The 26848-nt window shown below is 39.0% G+C and overlaps 2 protein-coding genes and 1 long non-coding RNA gene across 4 annotated transcripts in view; 1 reads left to right on the top strand and 2 right to left on the bottom strand.

The window, feature by feature from the left end:
• Window positions 1–310: 310 nt before the first annotated feature.
• Window positions 311–26467, bottom strand: LOC127533653 (complement factor H-like). Its single transcript, XM_051947335.1, has 8 exons — window positions 26324–26467; window positions 25370–25549; window positions 24619–24798; window positions 3785–3970; window positions 3154–3336; window positions 2829–3017; window positions 2118–2297; window positions 311–1269 (listed from the first exon to the last, which is right to left on the bottom strand). The coding sequence occupies exons 1-8, from the start codon at window positions 26391–26393 to the stop codon at window positions 1250–1252; spliced, it is 1188 nt and encodes a 395-aa protein (XP_051803295.1). The 5' UTR covers window positions 26394–26467; the 3' UTR covers window positions 311–1249.
• The window catches only part of LOC127533652 (complement factor H-related protein 1-like), a 34991-nt gene continuing 19233 nt past the window's right edge, over window positions 11091–26848 (bottom strand). The window contains exons 6-8 of one of the 2 annotated variants that reach the window (XM_051947319.1): window positions 14132–14317; window positions 12512–12691; window positions 11091–11414 (exon numbers count right to left, since the gene is read on the bottom strand). In XM_051947319.1, coding sequence (XP_051803279.1) covers window positions 11221–11414; window positions 12512–12691; window positions 14132–14317 — 560 coding nt within the window. In that variant the 3' untranslated portion in view covers window positions 11091–11220. The remainder of the gene's footprint in view (window positions 11415–12511; window positions 12692–14131; window positions 14318–26848) is intronic. The other variant, XM_051947320.1, reaches the window with a different exon arrangement.
• LOC127533667 (uncharacterized) overlaps window positions 13051–26848 on the top strand; it is a 41546-nt gene continuing 27748 nt past the window's right edge. Inside the window, exon 1 of the long non-coding RNA XR_007941425.1 lies at window positions 13051–13391. This is a non-coding gene — a long non-coding RNA (uncharacterized LOC127533667). The remainder of the gene's footprint in view (window positions 13392–26848) is intronic.

Raw genomic sequence — 26848 nt, 5'->3', positions numbered from 1 at the left:
TAATATAGATGAATAACTTCAGAGTAGAATTTTTTCTCTACAGAGCAATGCCCCATCATTTCAAATGATATCAGAGTTTGCTTTTTACATTAGAGGTGCTCCCAAGACAAATCTAATATTGTGGAAAAGTCAAGTTTCAATGAATTTAATTATAATGGAAATAATAAATATTGATGTTATTGAAATAATGCTTGTGTGTAATGACTGATAGAACTGTCACACTGAACAGAATGATTGGAAAATGTAGAACTCAAGAACTTTCATGCTAAAATATTTTAGATGGTAAGTGAATAACGGCAGAAAACAGTAGTTTGTTCACATTCTCTTTATATATAGTGTTGCTGTCAAACACATTACTTTTTACAGAATTGGACAGATTCAACATAGAATATACTGTAAGAAGTGCTAAGCACATACGTTTTGACAGAATAAATTGTACAAAAATGTAATTTACAACAGGAAAGGAATACACATTCGTGTCAAATTCTTCATGAAGAAAACATGGCTACAATTTTAAACTTCATGCCTCCCTTTCTTGACAAGAGGTCCATTTTGATAATTAGAGAGGAGACATGCAACTGTAAAGAGCTGGTTGATACTCCCTGAGATGGAGCGAGGGATAGTGGTATCGAAGAGTTTATTTTGTCTAACTCTTCGGATCATCCTCTCGACATGCACTCTTAAACGAGCAATGGACTGCGTCTTCAAGACATCTACCTCCAGCATCTGTGTCCTCTGAGAGAGAAAGGCAGGGCGATGAACACGTCCAGGTACAAGGTCATCAACCAAGAAGCCTTTATCAACCATGATTGCCATGTCAGGTGTTAGGAGTGATGTAATCCCTGACTGCCGAAAAACCTCCTTGTCACTCATCGAACCTTCAAAGAGGGTGGACACAAAGGTCAGGGCTCCATGAGGGGATACTCCAACCATTGCCTTGAAGGTGCAGTGGGACTTGTAATTGGAGAAAACTTCACTCTGAAGAAGCAGTGATGAGGGAGTTTGACAACGTAGCTCTGTGCAGTCGAGGATTACTTGCGTGTCACTGTAGGTGCCATGAAAGTCACGTGGAAGACTGGCCTTTACAGCTGTAGGAGTCATCCAGGTACAGATGGAGCCCAAAAGGCCGTAGAGAAAGTTGGCCCAGGTCACAATTATTCTACTGTCTGTTGTTCGGTGGATGTTAAATCGATGGCCCAGTTCCCTCTGGGTGCAGCCAGTAGACAGGTATGTAAGGAAGAGGAAGAGCTCATCTATTGGCAGCAGTTTCTGAAGAGGTGAAATATTTTATTAGTCTTTGTTCAAAGTAATCATGACATCTTTGTGTGTGAGAGAGTGTACATGTCAGAGTGTACATGTCATCTGACGTTTGGTGACGTGTCCTTTTTATTACGTCAGATGACGCTCTGAGGAAGACAGCAGAAGCTGTCGAAACATGCCAGCAAGGTAAAAAACAACTCTTTTCGATTTGTCGGTTCAAATAAGTAAAACTATTGTATAGTATACAACGACAAAATGAACCTAATCCAACTGTCATTTCCCTGTTTGCATGCATTCTACTGATATAGGTTGGATATGTTCTTGTGTTTATTTATTATGATAGTTGTTGGTATATGTTTATGTGGTTTTGTATACTTATTGTTTGCTTTTCTATTTGTTTCTTGCTTATAGAACCACACATTGAGATGTTTAGGTGCGACCTCTGTTAAGAACTAAAGGAGAAAAGGGAACATCTTGTATAATGTTCTGACCGATGCCCCCCATAGCTGTCACAAATTAGTGACCAGTGAAGATTTATACAATCACTGAATCTGCAAAGCAGAAATAACTAAAGTAACTAAATATCTGTTGCATTTGTTGTACTTTACTGCCTTGTTGATCAGGGTGGTGAAGTATCAGGCAGTGTGATATATTATTTGGATGGATTACTGATCTACTGAAATGAAGGTAAATGAAGGAAACAGGAATTGTCACCTCTGAGATATTTCATTGATAAACGGCCAATAGTTTTAAAAGACTGAGTCCAAACTGGCTCCTTCACACTTTTACAAATATGAGGTAACATTAAAGACATAAAACCAGTAAATATAAGAAACACAAGGTTAACTTCACAGTACCTTGACACAGTGGTTTTGGTGTCCATCCATCTCTGGTGCAAGTGGCCTGATTGGTTCTACTTGTACTCTGATAACCATATCTACACCTGTAATACACAGAGTCACCCAGTTTTTTCTGATCGTACCAATTGACACCCCAGCTGTACACACGTGGGTCTCGTTCATTCCTGCATATGACCTCTGGAATGAGAGAAAGATTTGTCAATGTTAAATAACCAAGATGAGATTGAAAATTACAGTAATGGTCTTATGAAACACCACATAGTTAAAAACAATAATCTCATAATCTGCCTCTGGCTTTAAGACTCGTATTGATTTCTATAGCCTGTCCTCAAACCAAAAACGACCACATAGGTCGTCCGTACATGCCGGTATTACGACCGAGTGTTACGTTTTGACTATGCGACCTCTGGCGTTTGAGTAAATATCGACACTCCGGTGTCGCAGGTGAAACGTCACCATGAACAAAGTTTTATCTAACACTATCCCTATCCCTTTCCCTCACCCTAACTATAATTCTAAACCCGTGCTCGGAAAGTGAGGAAAAAGCCATTTCGCGAGGGAAAAGCCGTTTCTCGAATTAAATCCCGTAATGCGTTCCTTTTCCCCGTAGGGGCGCTAACGTAAATATGCTCTCATGGGTCGTATTCCGGTGCACGTTACATACGACCGATGTGGTCGTATGAATTTGAGGACTTGTTGGATTTCTACCTTGGCAGAGTGGCCTGATACTCCACGTTCCATCACTTTGGCAAGTCGTCTGTGCTGAGGTGGTCTGATGGTCCACAATCCAGTGTTTCTCTCCACAGAAAACTCTGAGTGTGTCACCAGGGGAAAACACACTTCTGTAAGCAGGTTCAAATTCTTCAAGTGCTGGCAGTCTCACTTCACATTTTATTTCTGCATTTGTAGAGAAATGAACATGTTATCTGTTAGTCTGTTATAACAAGACAGACTGTAGTCCAATAATAGCAGCAGTTTTCACTTGTCATTGCGATAGAACCAACAAATTGTGGATTTCTCATTTTATACTTACTTTCACATGCAGGTGTAGGACTCCACTCTGCTTTTGTTCCCACTTTCATGCATCTTGATTGTCTTTCTTCAGCACACTTGTATCGAGGATCACACCGATAATTCAGGACTTGATTTTCTTGGTACTCTTGGACGCTTCCAAGCACCACACCATGTTCAATCAGGGGGACTCTACATTTAATTCCTGTTAAAAATACAGACAAGCATGAATGTAAGTAGAACATTTGGTCTTAAAAAGAGTCAAACAATGGGTCAATTTGAAAACATTTAATCGAAGCATGGGATTAAATCATGAGTTAATAATGATGAACGGCAACCCACTACCCATTTCTGTTTTCACCGCGCATTTGAAAGGAGTTCCTAAGGTCAGATTATAAATATGTGACAGTTTTACATTTTGTACAGAGAGGAAGAATGTTTGTTTCATGGAAGGATATTGAAACAGTTTTTCTGCTCATTGTGTAAAGTTAAGCTAACCATCTGCTGCCTATATTGTCATGCTGTTAGAGCCTGTCCTGTTATAACTATCAAACTGTGCTTTAGGAGCTGGTTTGAATCTGAAGTTCGGTCCAAATGTTTTATTATTAATAGTGGTATAATATTGTGTTAAATTAAATTAAAAGTGAACATACCAGAGCATGTTGGGAAGGGGGCACTCCACTGTCCAGTTTGTAAACACTCAATTTCTTCAGACCCATTTAGTGTCAAGTCATTGCTGCACTGAAACTGTAATTTATGTCCAGTTTTTATTATTTCATTTGTTGGTGGTAATCCAGCTACAAAGAGACGAGGATGCATCTTGCCAACTTGACAAGGGTCTGAAAAGGATAAAACATATTATCCAGTCAAAAAACAATATGATTCATTTTACCATCAAAATGTTTGCATTTTACTGTTTACGTCAGCTTTACAGAGCTTCATGGCACATGAGTTGATAGTTTGGCCCCCAATCTGTTACTTTACTGTTTTGGTAACAGTTAAATGTCTAAAAACCCATTGCATACTATAGCTGAGTGGTATATTATGAAGCAAGGCTTTGTTTGTGTAGGTCGGTTCAACAAAACGAAAGCCTTAGTGAGAGATAACAGATATCACAAAAGTGGTTATCAACTTTCGTGTTAACTCAGGCTGTCTGCTTCAGACTCTATGCTTTTCCACATAAAATAGGTGTTTAACATGTCATATGACTCTTCTTCTGCAGAAAATGAAATTACTGAGCATCATATACTTCAGTCAACAGGTTGTTATAATGCAGAGCTACAAGGAAAATAAAAAACCAGTATAAAGCTGCTATTGCAAATGATGCAAGAAAAGAATACTTGCAGAGAACTGATTTATCTGCTAATATACAGTATCTCACAAATTTCTGCAAATATTTTATTATACCTTTTCGTGGGACAACACTGAAGAAATGACACTTTGTACACAATGTAAAGTAGTCGGTGTACAGCTTGTATACCTGTGTAAATTTACTACCCCCTCTAAATAACTCAACACACATCCATTAATGTCTAAACCACTGGCAACAAAAGTGAGTACACCCCTAATGGAAAATGTCCAAACTAGGCCCAAAGAGTCAATATTTTGTGTGGCCAGCATTGTTTTCCAGCACTGCCTTAACCCTCTTGAGCATGGAGTTCACCAGAGCCTTACAGGTTGCCGCTGGAATCCTCTTCCACTCCTCCATGACGACATCACGGAGCCAGTGGATGTTAGAGACTTTGTGCACCTCCACCTTTCTTTTTGAAGATGCCCCACAGATGCTCAGTAGGGTTTAAGTCTGTAGACATGCTTGGCCACTCCATCACCTTTACCCTCAGCTTCTTTCGCAAGGCAGTGGTCATCTTGGGGGTGTGTTTGAGGTCGTTATCATGTTGGAATACTGCCCTGCAGCCCAGTTTCCGAAGGGAGGGGATCATGCTCCGCTTCAGTATGTCACAGTACAAGCAAGCATTCATGGTTCCCTCAGTGAACTGTGGCTCCCCACTGCCAGCAGCACTCATGCAGCCCCAGACCTTGACACACCCACCACCATGCTTGACTGTAGGCAAGCCACACTTATCTTTGTGCTCCTCACCTGGATGTCGCCACACACACATGACACCATCTGAACCAAATGAGTTTATCTTGGTCACATTAGACCACAGGACATGGTACCAGTTATCCATGTCCTTAGTCTGCTTGTCTTTAGCAAACTGTTTGCGGCCTTTCTTGTGCATCATCTGTACGGTGTAGCTGTGCACACAACACAACTGTAAAAATAAAGTCTTCACAACACTGAAATATGCTAATATCTTTATATAAAGTAATTAAAGAATATTTTAACTGCAGTTACACAATTTTTGGATACACTCTTCATTTATCTATTTCTATGATTACGTGGTACAGTGGATTCTCGACATAAAATGCATTAAGAAAGAGTTAAAGGCACCATTGAACCTTTGCAAGCATGCACAAGCTTATAATGTTGCAACAACAGCAAAAAGAAATATTGATGAAGACACTATGCAGCCACAGATCTCATGAATTATGCCCAAATAAACTACACTGATTAAAGTCAGGGACATACAGAGGTGAAAGTAAGCCAGAACGGTCCGGAACTGCGTACCGGCAAAAGATCTGGTGGCGGAACGCAGTTCCGGGAAAAGATCTGCTGGCGGTACGCCACTCTTCCACTGGTATCTATGGGTACGCCGGTACGCCGCCTGGCCTACCTGCTATCCATAGATATCGACCGGAGTTAACTCAGCAGTACGTGAGTGCGCATGCGTGTCTACTTCCGTAACACAGCGATTGCTATGGCCAGTAGCAGCCAAGAGCAAATACGTGCGCTTGATTTATTGCACTGGGGTGAGCAATAAATTACACCTGAAATTCCACACGTTCTTGTGATTGGCTGAAAAACTTTCAACAGGATTTACAATAGTTAGCATCAACTATTACTAATAGTTCCGGCAAGAATTTAAAACTACTTTCACCCCTGGGGACATACATGCACACAAAAATAAGTATTGTAAAATCCACAACAAATATCAATTTTGTTACCATTTCATTCTTCACATTTACTTTTTATTATTGATAAATACCAGTTTTTAGAGTTTCTAGTCAAATACATCATAATCTAACAAAACAAATTTACTGTAAAGACATCTCCCACACATATACACAAATTTTCCTCTAATGCCTAAAATCTAATGAGAGTTATCACAGGAGTCTGCTGTTTGTGTACAAAATAATCTGACCTAAACTCTGTTTTTACACAAAGACAAGTCAAAAGTAATCAAAGTAATTTAAAAAAAAGAAGAAGAAAATTGTCCAACTTACCATTCTGTGACGAAGAGAGTTCCACGTTCTCCCACAGCTGGAGAAACAGGAGGGTTAAAGACAGCTTCATTCTTTTGCCAGTCGTTGTCTCCTGAGGAGAGTTTCAGTTTGTTTGCTAACAGCTCCAGTTCTGATGGAGTACAGAGGGTCACAGCATGGACTGCCCAGTGGGACGGTACACCTGACGTGTTGCAACGTATCAGCAAAAACAGTTTGTCTGCTGAGATTCAGCTCAGATTATCTGTATCTGTGTCCTGCCACTCAGACAGAAACATATATAAAAGAAGTTTAAGATCGTTTCAGATCTATTCTATTATTACTTTCAGCCAAACTCACTAACACTCTGTGGATGGAGTCTGTCCAAGCTGACTTAGGGTGAAGGCAGGGGACCCCTGTCTATCACAGGGATACGTACATATAGAGACAAACAATCACACTTACATTCACACGTACGGATAATTTACAATCACCAATTAGTCTCAGCATGTTTTTGGACTGTGGGAGGAAGTCAGAGAACCTGGAGAAAACCCACGCATGCACAGGGAGAACATGCAAACTCCATGCAGAAAGCTCCCAGTTCGGGACATGAACCAGGGAACTTCTAGCTGCAAGGTGACAGTGCTAAGCACCAATCCACTGTGCAGTCAACACTGAATCATGGTCAGTATAATTAGTAGTGTTAGTCTTGACAAGAATTCACAATCAAAGATTCTATCATGTCAAAGTAAAAACAGATTTCTACAAAGTAATATTAACCATTTAGAAATATAAAATGTAACATTGCATAAGTTTTCACCCCCTTCAAGTCAGCATTTAGTACATTCACATTTGGCTGGACAGGTCTTAATCACTTTTGCATGTCTGGACACAGCAATTTGATTTCATTCCTCCATGCAAAACTGCTCAGGCTCTGTCAGTTTGCACAGGGATAATGAGTGAACAGCACTTTCCAAATCCAGCCACAAATTCTTGTTTATATTGAGGTCTGAGCTCTGATTGTCCACTTCACAACATTCACCTTGTCTTTAAACTATTTCTGTGTAGCTTGACTCTTATTGTCTTTATGGGGAAAAAATCTTCTTCCAAGTTTTCTTCTCTTGTAGACTGCATCAGGTTGTCCTCCAGAATTTCCCTCTGTATTCCTGCATTCATTTTACCGTCAACCTTTACAAACTTTCCAGGGCCTCCTGCTGAGAAGCATCCTCACATCATGATGCTGCCACCACCATGCTTTACAGGTCTGTTTGTGATCATGTGCAGTGTTTGGTGCCCACCAGACAGCATCTAGTCCACAAAAGCTCAATTTTGGTCTGGAACCTTTTTCCGATTGATTTCAGAGTCTCCCACATGCCCTCTGGTCGAACTCTAGTTCCTTTCTTAAGGATGAATTTAACTATACTCAAAGGGATATTCAGTGACTTTTCATATCTTATTATTTACCCTGCCCGGTAGCACTTTATAATAACTATACACTATTAAGCATTAGTTAAGCATTGGTTAAGCATAATTTCAGCATTAGTTAGTCCTTAAATCCTCATGAACTCATCATGAATTCACCATTAGTAATGCATTACAAAGCATTAGTAAAGACAGTTTTAAATGTTCAACCAACACATTATTAAGCATTAGTTAAACATTAGTAAAGTGCTTAATTCATCGTTAACTCATCATTTGTAACTAATTAGTTATACGTGCTTAATTAATCATGAATTCATGATCTGTATGGCATTTATTATGCATTACTAAGCACTTAATAAATCCGGTTAAAATGTTTTGTTGCTCATTGATAATCTCAGATGTTAATACTTTATAAAGGGTTAGCAACTGTGTTAGTATATGATTTACAAACATGTATTCATACTCAATGAATAACTTATTAATGCGGTTACTACTCATTAGTTAAGTATATTCCGTGAGCCCATCTAAAGTGAGGACTATCTATGCTTTATAAAGCATTTATAAAGGACACAGAAGCAAAGATATACAAAGTGTCAGTTTTATTGGTCCCAAACAATACAAGCTCTTTTAAATACACACTTTAAACAAATACAATCTATAAAATTTCAAGTAAACTTGACAAACATCTTCAAATAACAACAGTCTGTGATCGTATAAAATAGAAAAATAAAATACAAGCTCTTTTAAATACACACTTTGCAATCCTTAACATTTCAAGTAAACTGGTGAACTATCTCTTCAGGGCACACACACACCAGAGGTAAGTGGCAGCCTGATTCTGGGATTCCGCCAGTGCATTTCAATGGTGTGCCCTTGAAGTGCACAAAATGCTTTACAGTAAAACAAATATACCGTTTTCAAATATTGCAAGATAACACTAGATAATTTCTGCAACCTGTTTGCCTCTACGATCAGCTGCCATCTCCTCAGCGTGATATGGCTCTCTCTCTCCGACTTCCGCATTTCAGAAAAATTTAAAAAAAAAACGCGCGGTCTCGCTCTCCAGAACCGCGGAGGAGGCTGGGACTTGTAGGACTCTGGGACGTGTAGGACGCTACTGCGCATGCTCTTACCGTCAAAAATGCTAGTGCGCATGCTCCAAAATCCCAGAGTCCCAGAGTCCTACAAGTCCCAGCCTCCTCCGCGGTTCTGGAGAGCGAGACCGCGCGGGTTTGTTTTTATTTTTCTGAAATGCGGAAGTCGGAGAGAGAGCCATATCACGCTGGGGAGATGGCAGCTGATCGTAGAGGCAAACAGGTTGCAGAAATTATCTAGTGTTATCTTGCAATATTTGAAAACGGTATATTTGTTTTACTGTAAAGCACTTTGTGCACTTCAAGGGCACACCACTGAAATGCACTGGCGGAATCCCAGAATCAGGCAGCCACTTACCTCTGGTGTGTGTGTGCCCTGAAGAGATAGTTCACCAGTTTACTTGAAATGTTAAGGATTGCAAAGTGTGTATTTAAAGAGCTTGTATTTTATTTTTCTATTTTATACGATCACAGACTGTTGTTATTTGAAGATGTTTGTCAAGTTTACTTGAAATTTTATAGATTGTATTTGTTTAAAGTGTGTATTTAAAAGAGCTTGTATTGTTTGGGACCAATAAAACTGACACTTTGTATGTCTTTGCTTCTGTGTCCTTTATAAATGCTTTATAAAGCATAGATAGTCCTCACTTTAGATGGGCTCACGGAATATACTTAACTAATGAGTAGTAACCGCATTAATAAGTTATTCATTGAGTATGAATACGTGTTTGTAAATCATACACTAACACAGTTGCTAACCCTTTATAAAGTATTAACATCTGAGATTATCAATGAGCAACAAAACATTTTAACCGGATTTATTAAGTGCTTAGTAATGCATAATAAATGCCATACAGATCATGAATTCATGATTAATTAAGCACGTATAACTAATTAGTTACAAATGATGAGTTAACGATGAATTAAGCACTTTACTAATGTTTAACTAATGCTTAATAATGTGTTGGTTGAACATTTAAAACTGTCTTTACTAATGCTTTGTAATGCATTACTAATGGTGAATTCATGATGAGTTCATGAGGATTTAAGGATTAACTAATGCTGAAATTATGCTTAACCAATGCTTAACTAATGCTTAATAGTGTATAGTTATTATAAAGTGCTACCCAATGCCCTTTTCAGAGAGTTGCTTGGAGTGGTCTTTTATGTTCATTGTGGACCAGTGACTGGACCTTCCACCTGAGACACATGTTTTGCACTCAGATGGTTTCCAGTTCACTAAATGTGTTCCTTCTGGTACTAAAGGTGGTTAAAAAAAAATTACACAATAACTGATTTTATATCAACATTTTAAAAAAAATTCTTGTAGTTAATTCTGAACTTTTTAAAAATGTTGTCAAAAACGCAAATTCACTTGACCATGATTCAGTGTTCAAAAACAAAACAAGGGGAGCATGACAGAGGGAGGTGGAAACTTCTTTACAGGTAATGTATGCTACACATTTATCAGATATGTTTAACATGTGGAACATTTTGCATTTTCATGGATGGTTTTCAGGTAAAACCATTCTCTGTATACTGTCATAAAATCTAATTTATGTATTAACATATTACAGCCATCCATTCTCTATACACCGCTTTATCCTCACTAGCGTTGCAGGGGGTGCTGGAGTCTATCCCAGCTGACTCGGGCGAAGGCAGGGGACACCCTGGACAGGTCGCCAGTCTGTCACAGGGCTACATATACAGACAAACAATCACACTCACATTCACACCTACGGACAATTTAGAGCCATCAATTAACCTCAGCATATTTTTGGACTGTGGGAGGAAGCCGGAGTACCCGGAGAAAACTCACGCATGCACAGGGAGAACATGCAAATTCCATGCAGAAAGATCCCAGGCCCAGGTCGGGATTTGAACCGGGGATCTTCTTGCTGCAAGGCGAAAGTGCTAACCACTATGCAGCCCAACATATTACATCATAAGATAGTTCAAGTATAGACTTTGTATCATGAATATTTATTTTGTTTGTCAAATAAAGTTTGACATAAAATGAGTAACAGGCAATTCATCAATTGTCTTCACTCCTCCTCTCAGCACATTAACAAATGAAGACAGAACTATTACTCTTAAAACATTGTTCAGGATGAAAACAGACTGAGGGTTTATATATGGTTTTTATTTAAATGAGCACACAGAACTAAAATACATAACTGCTCCTACTCTTCACATTGGAAGTCATCATGTTTGTGTGCTCAGATTTATCACATCCAGCTGATTAAAAAACTTCATGCACAGGTGGGGAAGTTCATCTCACCATCAATACACTGCTGACGCATTTCCACTGTGCCGACAGGTCTTGTTCCATAGATACATGAGAATGAGAGGAAACCATTATGGGGTGCATACAGCTTTTCTTGACCACTATATGCGAAATAAATATTGCGTCTTCTCATGACATCTTTATCCATAGTGCAGGGCTCTGCAAGAGATTACAGAAAATTAATATTAGTAAATTACAGAAATGTACAGCACACCAAATTATTGGTACTCTCTGTTAGAAAGAAATATTTAATGCTTCAAAACAAATCAGTAACTCAACATACAGAGCAAATGTTACTTGCCAGCAGACTGTGACGTGACTGCATGTTTTTTCATTTCATTGTTTTCTAGGTTAGTCAAGGACCTCCATACGACATAAGACCTAAAAATGCAGATATTACACTCTGCCCAACATATAACAAGAAAAACTTGTTTTTTTTCACCTTTCATTTCCATTTAAAGTAACTCTTTAAAAAAGAAGAATTTTCAACATTTCCAGTGATTGGAAGTGTTTTCCTACAGTATGGTTGTATTAAATGTGAAGAATACTGAAATCAGTGGTGTAGCATTCCTACAACAAACTACATGAATGTCACTGAAGTCAAAAGGTGTGATGACACCTAGGAGTCCTCCTTTGCATCATGATCAGAATTATCTGCTCTCTTGCTGGTGATGGCTGTCCAAAAAAATTGATGCCTATATGGCACCATGATTTTCAAGCATACTAAAACAAGTGCTGCAAAATCCAAATTCCATGCTAACTCAGCTTTCTCTAAAGGTGTGGATTGTTGGCCAGTTTTAACTGAGGCATTCCCCAAGGATCAATTCTGGGACCAGGTTTAGTCTCTATGTCATTTGGTCACAGTTTTCACAATCATATTCTTTCATCAGTTTTTTTTTTTTTTTACAGATTTACTGTACCTGCCCTGAGAACTGGTGATGGATTCATTACTCTTTTATTTTGTCTTCATTTATTAAGAATTATTAATAAAGAGAGGGACCAGACCTCTGCCAAGACCTCATAGTTATCAAATAACCTGTTGGAGAATCTGAGGATGACTGAGTCCAAACACACATTTAAATATGTCTGCTGTGCCAGCCATTAATGTTATTTCACTTAATTTGTAATGACTAATGACTGTGATGTGCTTAACAGATTTCAGCACTTTGACGGACCATGCACACTAAAATCAATTTTACCGATGCAGAATCTTAACAGATCATAGTATGAAAAATATACATGGAACTGTAACTTACTGAGGCATCTCATCTGTCCAATCCATTCACCATTTTTGCAGATCTTGAACGGCCCACCCTCCATATGGTAAACATTCTGACAGATGTATTCAACCTTTGCATTATGTCTGTACTGGAATACAACAGTTTCTTTGGTGTCTCCATCTGCAAGAGGGGGAGGTTTCCCACAACCCACGGGAGCTACAAGACAGAGGTCAATCACAGAGAAAATACAAGTGAATGTGGTATTGTGTCATAACTATTAAATTTTTATATGTTTGCTGCCATGCGCTGCGGACTTCAAACTAATTCCGACACTTGTTTGTCAGCAGTGAAAGAGTAATTGTGTATTAATGTGTAAATATGTAAAGGTCCTGTGAGCAAAGTCAGCACCAGGACTATTTCGATTATGCCTTCAGTTGCTGCCATGCGCCGTGGACTTCAAACTAAATGCCACTGTAAACAGTTATACTTGGTGTTATCTCTGTGAATTATCCCAATAATGACATGTGACACCTGAGTTTTGAATTGACATTTGGTATTAATCAGTGCTCTTTTTTATCCTAACTTCGGTCACACTGTGATGTTTGTTCAAATTTAGGTGAGTGAAGTACATAGTGCACTTAAGTAGTAGCTTTAAGGGGAATTTTTATTCCTTTGTTCAGGAAAACACAAAAACACAAGTGGACACAACTGTCCAGAGTAGGACAACCAACAGATTCAGACTATTTAACTTTAACCATGTTGGACAATCAGAGACCTCAAAAATATTATTGGTTCTGGTCAGCTACCAGCAATGCTGCATGGAGAAATGAGGGAACTGTATGTGTGGACTAATTCTGACACCCGTTTGTCAGTACAGTGAAACAGTAATTGTGTTTTAATGTGTAAACATGTACAGGTCCTGTCAGCAAAGTCAGCACCAGGACTATTTTGATAACATCTTCAATTGCACAAAATTGCCTCATGTATGCATATAAAGAAGGTAATGGTGCACACTCTTACACGACAAATAAAAAAACTCAATTTTCTCTGTTCATCAGTACTGCTGTTTTGAAATTCTTTGTGTTGGAAGACATATAGAAAAAATTATGTTTTAAAAAACAAATATGTATGTGTGGACAAGTCCAAAGTGGGTATTTGTCATGTGACTTTTATTTTGCGTATCGTATCTTTCCCTTAAAATTCTTTTGCCAGCTGCAGTGCAGAACCCAAAATATTTCCAAACACTAATTCCCCTGATCACCCGGTCAACACATCTTTGCTCACAATAGCAGGTGAAATTTACTAACCTGCAGTCATTCACATGCAACTTACAACAAAGAAAACATTAACAACACCAACTCTATCCTGGAAGAAAAAACTGTTGCTGTTATGCTTTAAATTGGCATTTCTCACAAATTCTAAGTTGGTAAAACTCTGCTGTGGTTTTACAGTCCAACACATACTGAGATGAAATTTTCAACACAAACTGTTCTTCATAACTGTTCATGCAATACCTTGTAAAATGCAGGTAAACTGGGTCAATCAAGCCCTCAGACCTCATAGAGCATTGTGGGAAATATCTGAAGCTGAGTTCATGGATTACTTTTTTTCTCAACATTTTTAATGAGTATGAGGAGAGGAAAAGAACTGACTTACCTCCACAAGTTGGAAACGAATCACTCCACTGTCCATTTGCCAAACATACAACTGTTGCATTCCCTTGAATAAATTGTCTACTTTGACGGCAACGAAATGTTAACTTGTGTCCCGTTGGAAGAGGATGGCCTGATAAAGGTGGGGTGACGACTATGTTGCCTGGTATTCCTGAAACTTTACATGTGTCTGTTTTGAAGAAGAGAAATTGTTTAATCAAGAGATTTCTGCTGAATAAACATCAGCATTTTAGAGTCAGTGGAATGTCAATCTGTGTCAACCCATTGCAACTTTTACTCTGTAGACAAATTGTCATGAGTGTTGTAACTCATTTCATTTAAATTGAACAAAGGTGCAGTGAATGGATAGAGAGATCACTTAATAAAAGTTTCAATCTACAAATGTGACTTGAACAGATTTATTCCAAATACTGAATAAAGTGAACGTACCAGAGCAGGTTGGGATGGGGGCACTCCACTGTCCAGTTGGTAAACATTCTGTTTCATTAGATCCACCAAGTTGAAGCTCACCGCTGCAGTCAAACTGTAATTTATATCCAACTTGAACAGGTTCACTTGCTGATAGTATTCCAGTTACAATAAGATCAGGATCTAGAACACCAACTTCACAAGTAATATCTGAAAAGAGCAAGACAGATAAAATCCACTTAAAAACTGCAAAGTTTAGTTCATGAATTCATATCCCCATTTTCATGTCCTTGAAGAATAATTAAAAATGACATGAGTAAGTGGTCAGGAAACATGGAATTTTCCACTTTGTGCTTTAGAGGAAAGAAGCATTTTTTTTAAAATAATTGTCGATATCCAAAGTGAATAGTGAAGAAAGAATGGCATATAAACAAAATCATGAGTATAAATGAAAAAAAATAAATAAACAGGCAACAACACAGAAATCTAAAGGAAATGAAAAGGTCCCAAAAGAGTAGGATGGGTGTTTAAGGTTGCACAGCACAAAGTCTTTAGATTGAACAATTTAATGAAGGCCAGTGTCATTGCCATTACCATTGTGGAGTTCACATTCAAGATATAGGACACAAGACAATGATTGTTTTTATGGGTTTAATGAGTGTGGTTTTGAGGCTGCCATGTGCTGCCATGTGGAGCCATGGGTTGTTTGGTGGCTTCTCCTTGCAGAATTGGGTGAGTTTAATTGAGTTTAAGTGCAAGGATTAAGTGACTGGACTTTATAACTGAATGCCTGTTGAAGTGGGTGTGGGGCATTGCTTTAATAATGCATAAATTGAAAAGTGTGACAAGACTCACCTCTCCTTTGTAACTGCAGGTGTTCCTTACAAAAGAGTCCCCATTAGCTGGAACATCTTTTCTAAGGTTCTGGGAGGAACCAAGTGTAAGTGAGGAGAGAGTGAGAAGAAATCTCTTCAGGTGATAATATAAATATTTTACCTGATGAGGATGTTGGTAGTCATTTTTAGGAAATAGATATCCAGTTTTAATGCTTGTTATTATAGTTGAAATTAAAGACATTGTATTTTTGTGAAATTCTTGTGTTTGATTATTTTTGGGGGCTGCACAGTGGAGTAGTGGTTAGCACTTTTGCTTTGCAGCAAAAAGATCCCCAGTTCAAATCCCAGGGTGGGCCTGGGATCTTTCTGCATGGAGTTTGCATGTTCTCCCTGTGCATACGTGGGTTTTCTCCGGGCACAGTCCAAAAATATGCTGAGGTTAATTGATTATTCTCAATTGCCTGTAGGTGTGAATGTGAGTGTGATTGTTTGTCTGTATATGTAGCCCTGAGACAGACTGGTGACCTGTCCTGGGTGTCCCCTGCCTTCGCCCGAGTCAGCTGGGATAGGCTCCAGCACCCCCCGTGACCCTAGTGAGGATAAAGCGGTGTATAGAGAATGGATGGATGGATTATTTTTGGTTAACCCTTATGTTCAGTGGCGTGCACAGACATTTTGGGCGTTTTACCTTCCACAAAAGTGTTTCTGGCAATATTTGCAATTGTGACATTTATTAAGCTCGGAGATGGATCTCTCAAGCACAGTAATTAAATCTACTTTGCTCAGTGATATCCTTAAAATATCACAATCAAATCATGCTATGTCCAAGTATTACTCAAAACTTATACAGCAAAATTGTAATTTACCACTTGTGTTAAAATGTATCTGGGAGACTGACCTGAGGCTGTCATTTAGTGAGTGAGAATGGCTTAAAGTATGTCAGAATTTCAAAACTCTATCAATGGATTCAAGGATAAGATTAATACAATTTAAAATAGTTAATCGTAACTACTGGACACCAACAAAATTACATAAACTAGACCTAAAGAACACACCAAATTGTTGGAAATGTCAAAAAGACAGTGGAACCCTGCTTCACGCTCTGTGGCAGTGTTCCAAAATCTTAGAGTACTGGAGTGAAATACACAACTGTATTAGGGAAATTACAGGTGACGGTTTTGAGTTCTCTCCCAGATTATATGTGCTCGGAGATCCAGCAATTGTAGATGGATGTCAAAACGCTTCATTCATACAAACAGCAATAATGATAGGCAGACAGATTCTGCTAAGGGAATGGAAGAACTCTAGAATTCCACCCTTGAGAGATTGGTTCTGTGAGCTGGGACGAGTGGCATCCTTTGAACGGCTATTTTATAGGATGAACAACAGATGGGAAGAGTACAATGCAAAATAGGGAAAATATTTTTATTACATTAGGCATTAGGTAATATCTTAACGTATGTGTGGCACTTCTTTAAATGTGATAGTTTCTTTTTTTGTTAGTTTGTTTTTTGTGTTTTTTTTGTTGTTGTTTGGTTTTATCATTTACATGAATGTGTGTATTGGGTGTTGCACCTACATGGATGATGTGCATGACCTGAATGTAGACGGAGATGCAGTACTCAATATTGTGGACTGTGTGGATTTCAAAAGCCTGGAAATCTATATACAGCATATGAATGTGCAGACTTGAAGGTTTCCTTTGAAAAACGTGTTGTAAATTACATACACTCCAAGAAAAAAAAAATGAAGTCAGTGAGAGTGAGAAGAGAGGAGAGGAGTACCACAACACACCATTTAACCATTTTGGCTGTTTGTGTACTTTTAATGCTATGTTGGTGAATAAATGCCAGGTTGACCTGCATCTTATCTCACCTCAAGCCTCCTGTTTTATCCAACCGCAAAACAGCCATCCTAACAAGCTTAAAGTTCATCAGAGTGTGATATCTTTTGGAAGTTTGTTGTGGTGCACAGCGAGTGAATGCTGCTTGTAAAGGTAGAGAAGAAACATTTGAAGAAAGACAGTCAGAGATGTAGTTTGGTCCCTAATCCCTGATAGCAAGCAGCAATACTTCATTAAACTCTATTCTATTCCTTTTTTGAACCCAGTCTCAATCGTAAGTTCACCCCAAAAACACAGAATTGACCTTAAACATCTACAACAACTACAGTTCCAATTAGCATTTTTTACAGGTTGATGACTATAATGGGGCCAGCTGTGTTTGAACTAAACACTCTGGATTCCTTGGCCTGCTAAATCACCAGATCTAAATCCAATTGAAAACCTGTGGAAAATCATCAAACGTAAAGTGGAGAACCACAAGCCAAAAAACAAAGCAAATTAGTTTGACTATATGCAATAGGAATGGGCTGCTGTGGCAGCATAACAATGTCAGAAGCTGGTGAAGCACATGCCAAGACGTATTGCTGCAGTCATCAAAAACAATGGTTATGGAATCAAGCACTAACTCCTATGTGTATCATGTGACAAAAATAGACAGAAAAGAAAACATGGAATGCCTTAAAGGGGACATATTATGCAAATCTCTCTTTGTGAAAGTTTTCTTATAGTAGTGTGCAGTAGCCTCATTATGAGGATCGAATTTGAAAACTGTCTGTTTCCTCCCTGCCTTGCTACACCACATTTTGTGAAAATGCCTGCTCAAAAGGCCAAGTTTGAGTTGGGTCCGATGACAAAATAAGCGGATTTAACTCCTCCCCCTGACTGTGCCCCCCCCCCGGCATGGCTGCACTGTCCTACCAGCGTGCATTGTCCTGGGTGAGGGAGGGGGTTCTGGAGTCGCGGTTCCCTCGCAGCGCCACTCTTCTCTCGTTTCCCGGAGCTCGGCTTCTCAGTGTGGGCGCCGGGCAGTCTTGTGCGAAGTGACCAGGCTCATGGCACCAGTAGCAGCTGTCTGGAGAGCGGCGGCAGCGGCGCCGGGTGGCTCCCCGCTCTCGGCTGGTGGTGGCCGGCTGCTGGCTGCCGGAGCATCTCTCCTGCTAGCGGCTGCTGCGGCGTCGGCTTCGCCGCCTGTGGCGGCCCACCGTTTCGTCAAGGGGCGGCGGGTTCTTGGTGTGGTGGAGCTGTCAGGGATTACGGGAGCGAACTCTCCGCTGGCCGGCTCGTTTCCTCTTGGGTTTGTTCCCAAGAGGCGGCTCAGTCCCTCGGTGACAGCTTGTTGTAAGTCGCGTCCTCTCCCAGAGAGGGGAGGGGGAGTGGGCACAGACAGATGCTTTCATTTGCATACGTGGAAGCAGGCTCAGAAACAGCCTGTTCTGAGGATGGCTGGTGAGAGTGACTTTTTCGACCGCTGAAACTCTGAACAAAGGATGATTTTGGGGCGAACAAACTTAAATATTATGTTTTTGGGCTTCTGAGACCTATATGATGTGACTGAAAAATAGCATAATATGGGACCTTTAAAGCACTGCTTTTGGCTGCACAATGCCATAGCTATGGATGTAAGAACTTAAATGATTTGGTTATTATCAAGAAAAGCATGGTAAATGTGTAAATATCAGCTCTTAAAGTCTTGTGAGTTATTTTTGTTGTTTTCATTATATTTGTAGAAACAAATACCTTTAGTTATACCAGGCATTAAAATGAACAAGAAATTGAAGAAAACAAGGGTGATGTAGTAATTTTTTCAATGACACTATGTATGTATATATATGTATATATATATATATATATATATATACACACGTGGACAAAATTGTTGGTACCCCTCAGTTAAAGAAGGAAAAACCCACAATTCTCACTGAAATCACTTGAAACTCACAAAAGTAACAATAAATAAAAATGTATTGAAAATTAAATAATCAAAATCAGCCATCACTTTTGAATTGTTGATTAACATAATTATTTAAAAAAACAAACTAATGAAATAGGGCTGGACAAAAATGATGGTACCCATAACTTAATATTTTGTTGCACAACCTTTTGAGGCAATCACTGCAATTAAACGATTTCTGTATTTGTCAATGAGCGTTCTGCAGCTGTCAACAGCTATTTTGGCCCACTCCTCATGAGCAAACAACTCCAGTTGTCTCAGGTTTGATGGGTGTCTTCTCCAAATGGCATGTTTCAGCTCCTTCCACATATGTTCAATGGGATTCAGATCTGGGCTCATAGAAGGCCACTTTAAAATAGTCCAACGCTTTTCTCTCAGCCATTCTTGGGTGTTTTTGGCTGTGTGTTTTGGATCGTGGTCCTGTTGGAAGACCCATGACCTGCGACTGAGACCAAGCTTTCTGACACTAGGCAGCACATTTCTCTCCAGAATGCCTTGATAGTCTTCAGATTTCATCGTACCTTGCACACTTTCAAGACACCCTGTGCCAGATGCAGCAAAGCAGCCCCAAAACATTACTGAGCCTCCTCCATGTTTCACCGTAGGGACAGTGTTCTTTTCTTCGTATGCTTGGTTTTTGAGTCTATGAACATAGAGTTGATGTGCCTTACCAAAAAGCTCCAGTTTGGTCTCATCTGTCCAAAGGACATTCTCCCAGAAGCTTTGTGGCTTGTCAACATGCATTTTTGCAAATTCCAGTCTGGCTTTTTTATGAGTTTTTTTCAGCAGTGGTGTCCTCCTTGGTCGTCTCCCATGAAGTCCACTTTGGCTCAAACAACGACGAATGGTGCGATCTGACACTGATGTACCTTGGCCTTGGAGTTCACCTTTAATTTCTTTGGAGGTTGCTCTGGGCTCTTTGGATACAATTCCAACGATCCGTCTCTTCAATTTGTCATCAATTTTCCTCTTGCGGCCATGTCCAGGGAGGTTGGCTACTGTCCCGTGGGTCTTGAACTTCTGAATAATATGAGCCACTGTTGTCACAGGAACTTCAAGCTGTTTAGAGATGGTCTTATAGCCTTTACCTTTAAGATGTTTGTCTATAATTTTTTTTCGGATGTCCTGGGACAATTCTCTCCTTCGCTTTCTGTTGTCCATGTTCAGTGTGGTACACACCTTTTCAACAAACAGCAGGGTGACTACTTGTCTCCCTTTAAATAGGCAGACTGACTGATTATGAGTTTGGAAACACCTGTGATGTCAATTAAATGACACACCTGAGTTAATCATGTCACTCTGGTCAAATAGTTTTCAATCTTTTATAGAGGTACCATCATTTTTGTCCAGGCCTGTTTCATTAGTTTGTTTTTTTAAATAATTATGTTAATCAACAATTCAAAAGTGATGGCTGTTTTTGATTATTTAATTTTCAATAAATTTTTATTTATTGTTACTTTTGTGAGTTTCAAGTGATTTCAGTGAGAATTGTGGGTTTTTCCTTCTTTAACTGAGGGGTACCAACAATTTTGTCCACGTGTGTATATATATATATATAGATATATATATAGATATAGATATAGATATATATATACACTGACAGTCAATAGAAACTTTGAGGTAGAAATGTACGCAGAATTCTACTTGTAGGGGGGTTGTAATTATTCATTGTGGATTTACTGATGATCTAGTGCCCTGGTAGTTGAGATAATGATGAGTTGTCATTTTGTCATGATTCATTACACATGGGTTGGTCACTTTGCAAAAGTGAACCAAATACACACCAAGCAATACTCAGTGAGTATCTGCACAATTTGAGAATGGGTTTTGAAGGCCTATATAAAGGCCCAAAAAAGGCCACCATTGTTAGTCCAGTGAACAGCATCATGCCGCGTCTATCACATGAACAACGTCTCCGGGCACTGGGTATGGTGGAGGCCGGTTTGAGCTACAGTGATGTAGCCAGGCGTATGGGCTGTTCCCAACCCACAATCAGAAGCCTGGTCCAAAGCATGCGCCGACGGATTGCTGCCTGCATCGAAGCAAATGGAGGCCATACTCAGTATTGACTGTTGTGACTTTGTGTTTGGCAGGCGCTGTTTTCTTTTGTGAAATTCTTTATTTTGAAATCATTCTTGAAACTTTAGATTTTTGTTTCTATATGCCAATATGCTAAACAAATGATTCATATGAAGAAAATCCAGTTTCGGGCTTCAAAATAAAAATTATGTACATCGTCAGATTAATATTTAGTAGTCCTGCCATTAGCACCCAGTAGAGCCCTAATCCAGGCTGGCATGTTCTCCAGGTTCCCCAGAAGGGAGCAGAGATCATTGTGCCATCACCAACAGTGAGATGACAAACACCAGCAGCACTCATGTATCCCCAAACCCTGATACTGCCTCCACCATGCTTGACAGTACTGTACATGCTGGACATCATGCTTCTCCTGGCCTTCTGTGTACCCTCACATTAGCAGGAGAAAGATAAAGCTGGACACTGGACTCATCTGTCCACAGAATCTTCTTCCAATGCCTGGCTGTCCAGTTCTTGCGTGATTGGGCCCAACGATGCCCCAATCACACTGCCCTGCTTCTGCAAATGCACTGTTCTGTTGAGGTCAAAGCTGGCTCTTTCAACAAGATAATGCCCCTTGCTACACATCCAGGTCCAGTAGAATTTAGCTGTAGGAGCACAATATCCAGATCTGAGAGTGGTCAGCTCAATCCCCGAACATTAGCCCCATTGAAAATCTGCAGTGGATTATCTAAAGGTCTATTTCAAAGCGCAGACCAAAGAATGTAGAAGAATTAATAGCAGTCATTCAAGAAGAATGGGACAAAATTACCCCTCAACAGTGTCAAAGGCTTCTGGGGAACATGCCAGCCACAATTACAGCTCTGTTGTGTGCTAATGGCAGGACAACTAAATATTAATTTGATGATGTAATGCTTTATTTATTTTTTGCTCAGATTTGAACATATTCTCTGTTATTTGTTCATTTGATACTGACAATGTTGAGAACTGACATACTGTCAACTGAAACTGTCAAGAATTGAGCTTTGTTAGTCTTTCTTGTAAACAATACACAAGAAAAACAAAAAATGCTCATATTTGTGTCTGTCTAATGCAGTCACACCTTTTGAAACACAGAAAAAGATTTCCCGACAAATATTTCATGATCATATTTGAGATTGTCTAAAAATTTCAGGGTGTCCGAAAACTTTTTTCCACAACTGTATGTCACGCTTCATGCCACACATAATCTCATATCTCACATAGAACACTTCCTCTGTATCAAGGCTCTGTAACAGCGTCTTGCCACATGTTCTCTGCTTGTATTCCACAGACCGCTGATCCCGAGCATGCAGTTGAGAAGGTCATGAATTCAGAGGAAAGGCGACATGCTTGTTGCATCACATCGGCATTTCATTAAGTTCAAAGGCAGTGACTCCACTCATCTGCTCCCATCTAGAGAGAAATATTGGGGTGCTGTGATCTCAGGGACTGTCTGTGTCATAGATCGTTCCAGAGACAGAGTCATCACCCAACACAAATGCAAATGCGTAAATAGTTAAATCTGACGAAGCATTGTGTCTAAATGAAGGTTTTACAGCGGCCGCGCCAAAAGTCTGGACTTCAATCCAATTCAGATGCTGTGGCAAGGCCTTTAGAAGGGCAGATTGTGCTGGAAAAAACATTTATTGTGGCTAAATTCAAACTATTCTGCAGAAAAGAGGGGACTGAAATTGCTTAATCGTGATGTAAAAGACTGATCACAAACTATTGCAAATGTTAAACTGCAGTTGTTGCTGCCAAGGGTGGACCAACCGGTTTTAGGGGGGGAAATTACTTTTTTGCAGGGGTATTATAGGTTTTAAATAAATCTTCAATAAATCCTCATTGAAACTCTGTATTTTGTGCTTTGTGGGTCATCTCTGTCTCATATCAGATAAACAGAAGTCTGATGATCTGGAACATAGATGTGAGAATATGCAACAATAGAAGACATCAGAACAAATATTTTTTCACAGTTCAATATAATGAAGAAATTAAAAGTGAACATACCAGAGCATGTTGGGAAGGGGGCACTCCACTGTCCAGTTTGTAAACACTCAATTTTTTCAGACCCATTTAGTGTCAAGTCATTGCTGCACTGAAATTGTAATTTATGTCCAGTTTTTATTCTTTCATTTGGTGGTGGTAATCCAGCTACAAAGAGACGAGGATGCATCTTGCCAACTTGACAAGGGTCTGAAAAGGATAAAACATAGTATCCAGTCAAAAAACTATACGATTCATTTTACCATCAACATTTTTCTGTTTACTTCGGCTTTACAGAGCTTCATGGCACATTAGTTGATAGTTTTCCCCCAACTTGTTACTTTACTGTTTTGGTAAGCGTTAAATGTCTAAAAAAACATTGTATACTACAGCTGATTTTCTATATTATGATGCAAGTTTGGCATAGCCAGGCTTTGTTTGTGTAGTTTGGATCAACAAAACGAAAGCCCCAGTCAGAGATAACAGATATCATGAAAGTGGTTCTCAACTTTCTTTGTTAACTGCTTTCTGCTTCGGACTCTGTGCTTTTTCACATAAAAATAAGCCTTTAACATGTCATGTGACTCTTATAAATTATTGAGTGCCATATACTTCAGTCATCAGGTTGTTATAGTGTAGAGCTACAAGGAAAAAAATGGCTGCAACTGATTGCAAATGATGCAATAAAGGAATAGCCTACGGGTAGAAAACTGTGATTTATGTTCTAATATGTTATTTTACCAATCAGTTCAGCTCCTTACTTCTACCTGACAGCTTCACAAAAAAGCGGTTAAACTTTAGACTCAATATATTTATATGTATTGTATTAAAGTACATTTAATCCAGACAGACATGATTAGAGACAAGCTTATGAACATCATTTGGCATTTAGTGCTCAAATATTTCTCTGGAGTTGGTGGAAGTCAGAATAATTAAAAAAAGAAAACAAGTTGGATTTTGATTTGGAACTTGGAACAAATACTCCACAATTTATAATGAGGTACATCCTGAAAAAGGACAACAGTCTTCATTTTTGAGAAGATTTGTTTTGTTTGTGTGTAAGAGATGATACTGAAAAAAGAAAGTATGATTACAGTGCCAAAGACAAGTATTCATCATCTCCAGTGCTTCTGCGAAGTTCATATTAATGCAACGCTGTTCAATTTAGACTTGAAGCGTGCCAGATAGGTTAGAGAAATGACAGCGTGCCTTTTCTTAAATATGAAAAAATTGCCACCACATTTTAGTGATGAAGGGCTAAAGAGATTTAAAAGTTGAAATACTTTCTGTTTTTATATCTTGTCATGTTGTTATCATATGTGATATATTTACATCTAAGGGGCAACAGCTGGTGGTGAAAGAGAAGGACAGAAAGATGTTTAACTCACAGTAACATAGTCCCTGGCTGACTGCCAGCCAACCCTCACTCGCACATACATATTTGATGGTCAGCTCTGACGTATAACCAGGTTCACAAGTAAAATGGATCACGTCTCCTTCTTGATATTCGGCTTTTCTGGTTTCATCTGTCACATGGGCGTGAGGAACATCTGGGAGCACTGAACATGCTAGCAGCAACAACAACAAAACAAGAGTCAGACCAGAAAAGAAGAGGAAATTACACACACTGTCACAAAGCATGAATTAATATGAAAGGGGGTTCGGTGTCATGTCGGCTCTGTAATTTGAGTCTCAAATGATGCACAAAACACAAATGTTGTATTAAATACATTAATTTCTTTTAAAATAATATTTGTCTGTAGCCTGTTGGTTCTACATGTTTCAAATAAAGTGATGTTCCAATGGGACAGTATTCAGACACTGATGTTGAGGCTAGCAGTTTGATAGCAAAGGTCTCACTGTGTGAATCTTCTTGAAAATCTGACTCTGAAACAGGAATCCATCCTATTAAGTGTGAATGATCAAAATGTCAGCTACAAGGTTGAGCTTTATTGTGATTACATAAAGCAGAATGGCACGTTAAAGTGCAGTTTAGTGTAATATTTAGGGCAGCTTGTAGTGGTTTGTAGTCGTGGGTCCTGTATCGGGACATAATTTCAGTGTATGGATCTCAGAAGAGATCTTTCTCTTACAATAATTATTCAAGTGGCGAAAAAAACATAAAACCATTTTACTCACAGTAGCACATTCCCCGACGGACTGCTAGCCAGCCTGCCCCTGTGCAGACATATTTTGAAGTGTGGTCTGATATATAACCAGATTCACAGGTGAAATGTATCACGTCTCCTTCTTGGTACTCAGCTTTTTTGGTTTCTTCTGACACATGAGCATGTGGAACATCAGGGAGCTTTGAACATGCTGAGAAACAAACATGGTGACACGAACAAACTCCAATTATTCGATTATTTTGTCTCATTTGTTTGCCACATGTACAAATGTGTACATTGTAGCTGTGCACACAACACAACTGTAAAACTAAAGTCTTCACAACACAGAAAAGCTGCTAATATCTTTATACAAAGTAATTTAAAAATATATTTTAACTGCAGGTACACAGTTTTTGGATACACTCTTTATTTATCTATTTGTAAGCTGAAGTAATACAATGAATTCATGACATAAAACTCATTAAGAAAGTTTAAAAGGCACCATTGAACCTTAGCTAGCATGTACAAGCTTGTAATCTTGCAGCAACAGCAAAAAAGAAATATTGATGAAGACACTATGCAGCCACAGATCACATGAATTATGCCCAAATATTTTACACTGACTAAAGTCAGGGACATACATGCACACAAAAATAAGTACGGTATTCTAAAATCCACAACAGATACCAATTTAGCAAAATAAACATTTTATTCTTCACATTTGCTTTTTATTATCCATAAATACCAGGTTATAGAGTTTCTAGTCAAAAACACCATAATCTAACAAAACAAATTTACTTTAAAGACATCTTCCACACATATACACAAATTCTCCTCTAATGCCTAAAATCTAATGAGGACATTTTCACTGGAGTCTGCTCTTTGTGTACAACGTAATCTGACCTCAACTCTGTCCGTTTTTACACAAAGATAAGTCATAAATAATTAATGCAATTTTAAATAAAAAGAAGACAGTCCAACTTACCATTCTGTGACGAAGAGAGTTCCACGTTCTCCCACAGCTGGAGAAACAGGAGGGTTAAAGACAGCTTCATTCTTTTGCCAGTCGTTGTTTCCTGAGGAGAATTTCAGTTTGTTTGCTAACAGCTCCAGTTCTGATGGAGTACAGAGGGTCACAGCATGGACTGCCCAGTGGGACGGTACACCTGACGTGTTGCAACGTATCAGCAAAAACAGTTTGTCTGCTGACATTCAGCTCAGATTATCTGTATCTGTGTCCTGTCACTCAAACAGAAATATATGAAAAAGTGTTGGTGCTTAAGATCATTTCAGGTCTTCTACTACTGCTTTCAACTGAGCTCACTAACACACTTTTCTACATAGAAGTCCTGTGGAGGAGGATAGGGTGGATGGTCGGCGTACTAAGCCAAAGCGTACTTTCAGCATGTTCTCAGGTTTAGTTTACTAAAAGATTTGCTTAATGTTGGAGAGAGATGGTTGTTTGGGTTAATATTTAAATATTCAAATTAAAAAATTGTGCCTCACAAAG

Source organism: Acanthochromis polyacanthus, chromosome 4 (genome assembly GCF_021347895.1).
Source record: "Acanthochromis polyacanthus isolate Apoly-LR-REF ecotype Palm Island chromosome 4, KAUST_Apoly_ChrSc, whole genome shotgun sequence".
Taxonomy (NCBI): Eukaryota; Metazoa; Chordata; class Actinopteri; family Pomacentridae; genus Acanthochromis; species Acanthochromis polyacanthus.
The sequence above is the reverse complement of the archived record's forward strand: the minus strand, read 5'-3'. Positions and strand labels throughout refer to the sequence as shown.

Coding starts and splice junctions, on each gene's coding strand:
- LOC127533653 (XM_051947335.1), bottom strand. CDS start 26,393: ATGAAGCTGTCTTTAACCCTCCTGTTTCTCCAGCTGTGGGAGAACGTG. Junction 24,799..25,369: donor CCGTCGGGGAATGTGCTACT/GTGAGTAAAATG, acceptor TGTTGCTGCTAG/CATGTTCAGTGCTCCCAGAT. Junction 3,971..24,618: donor CAGCCAGGGACTATGTTACT/GTGAGTTAAACA, acceptor TATCCTTTTCAG/ACCCTTGTCAAGTTGGCAAG.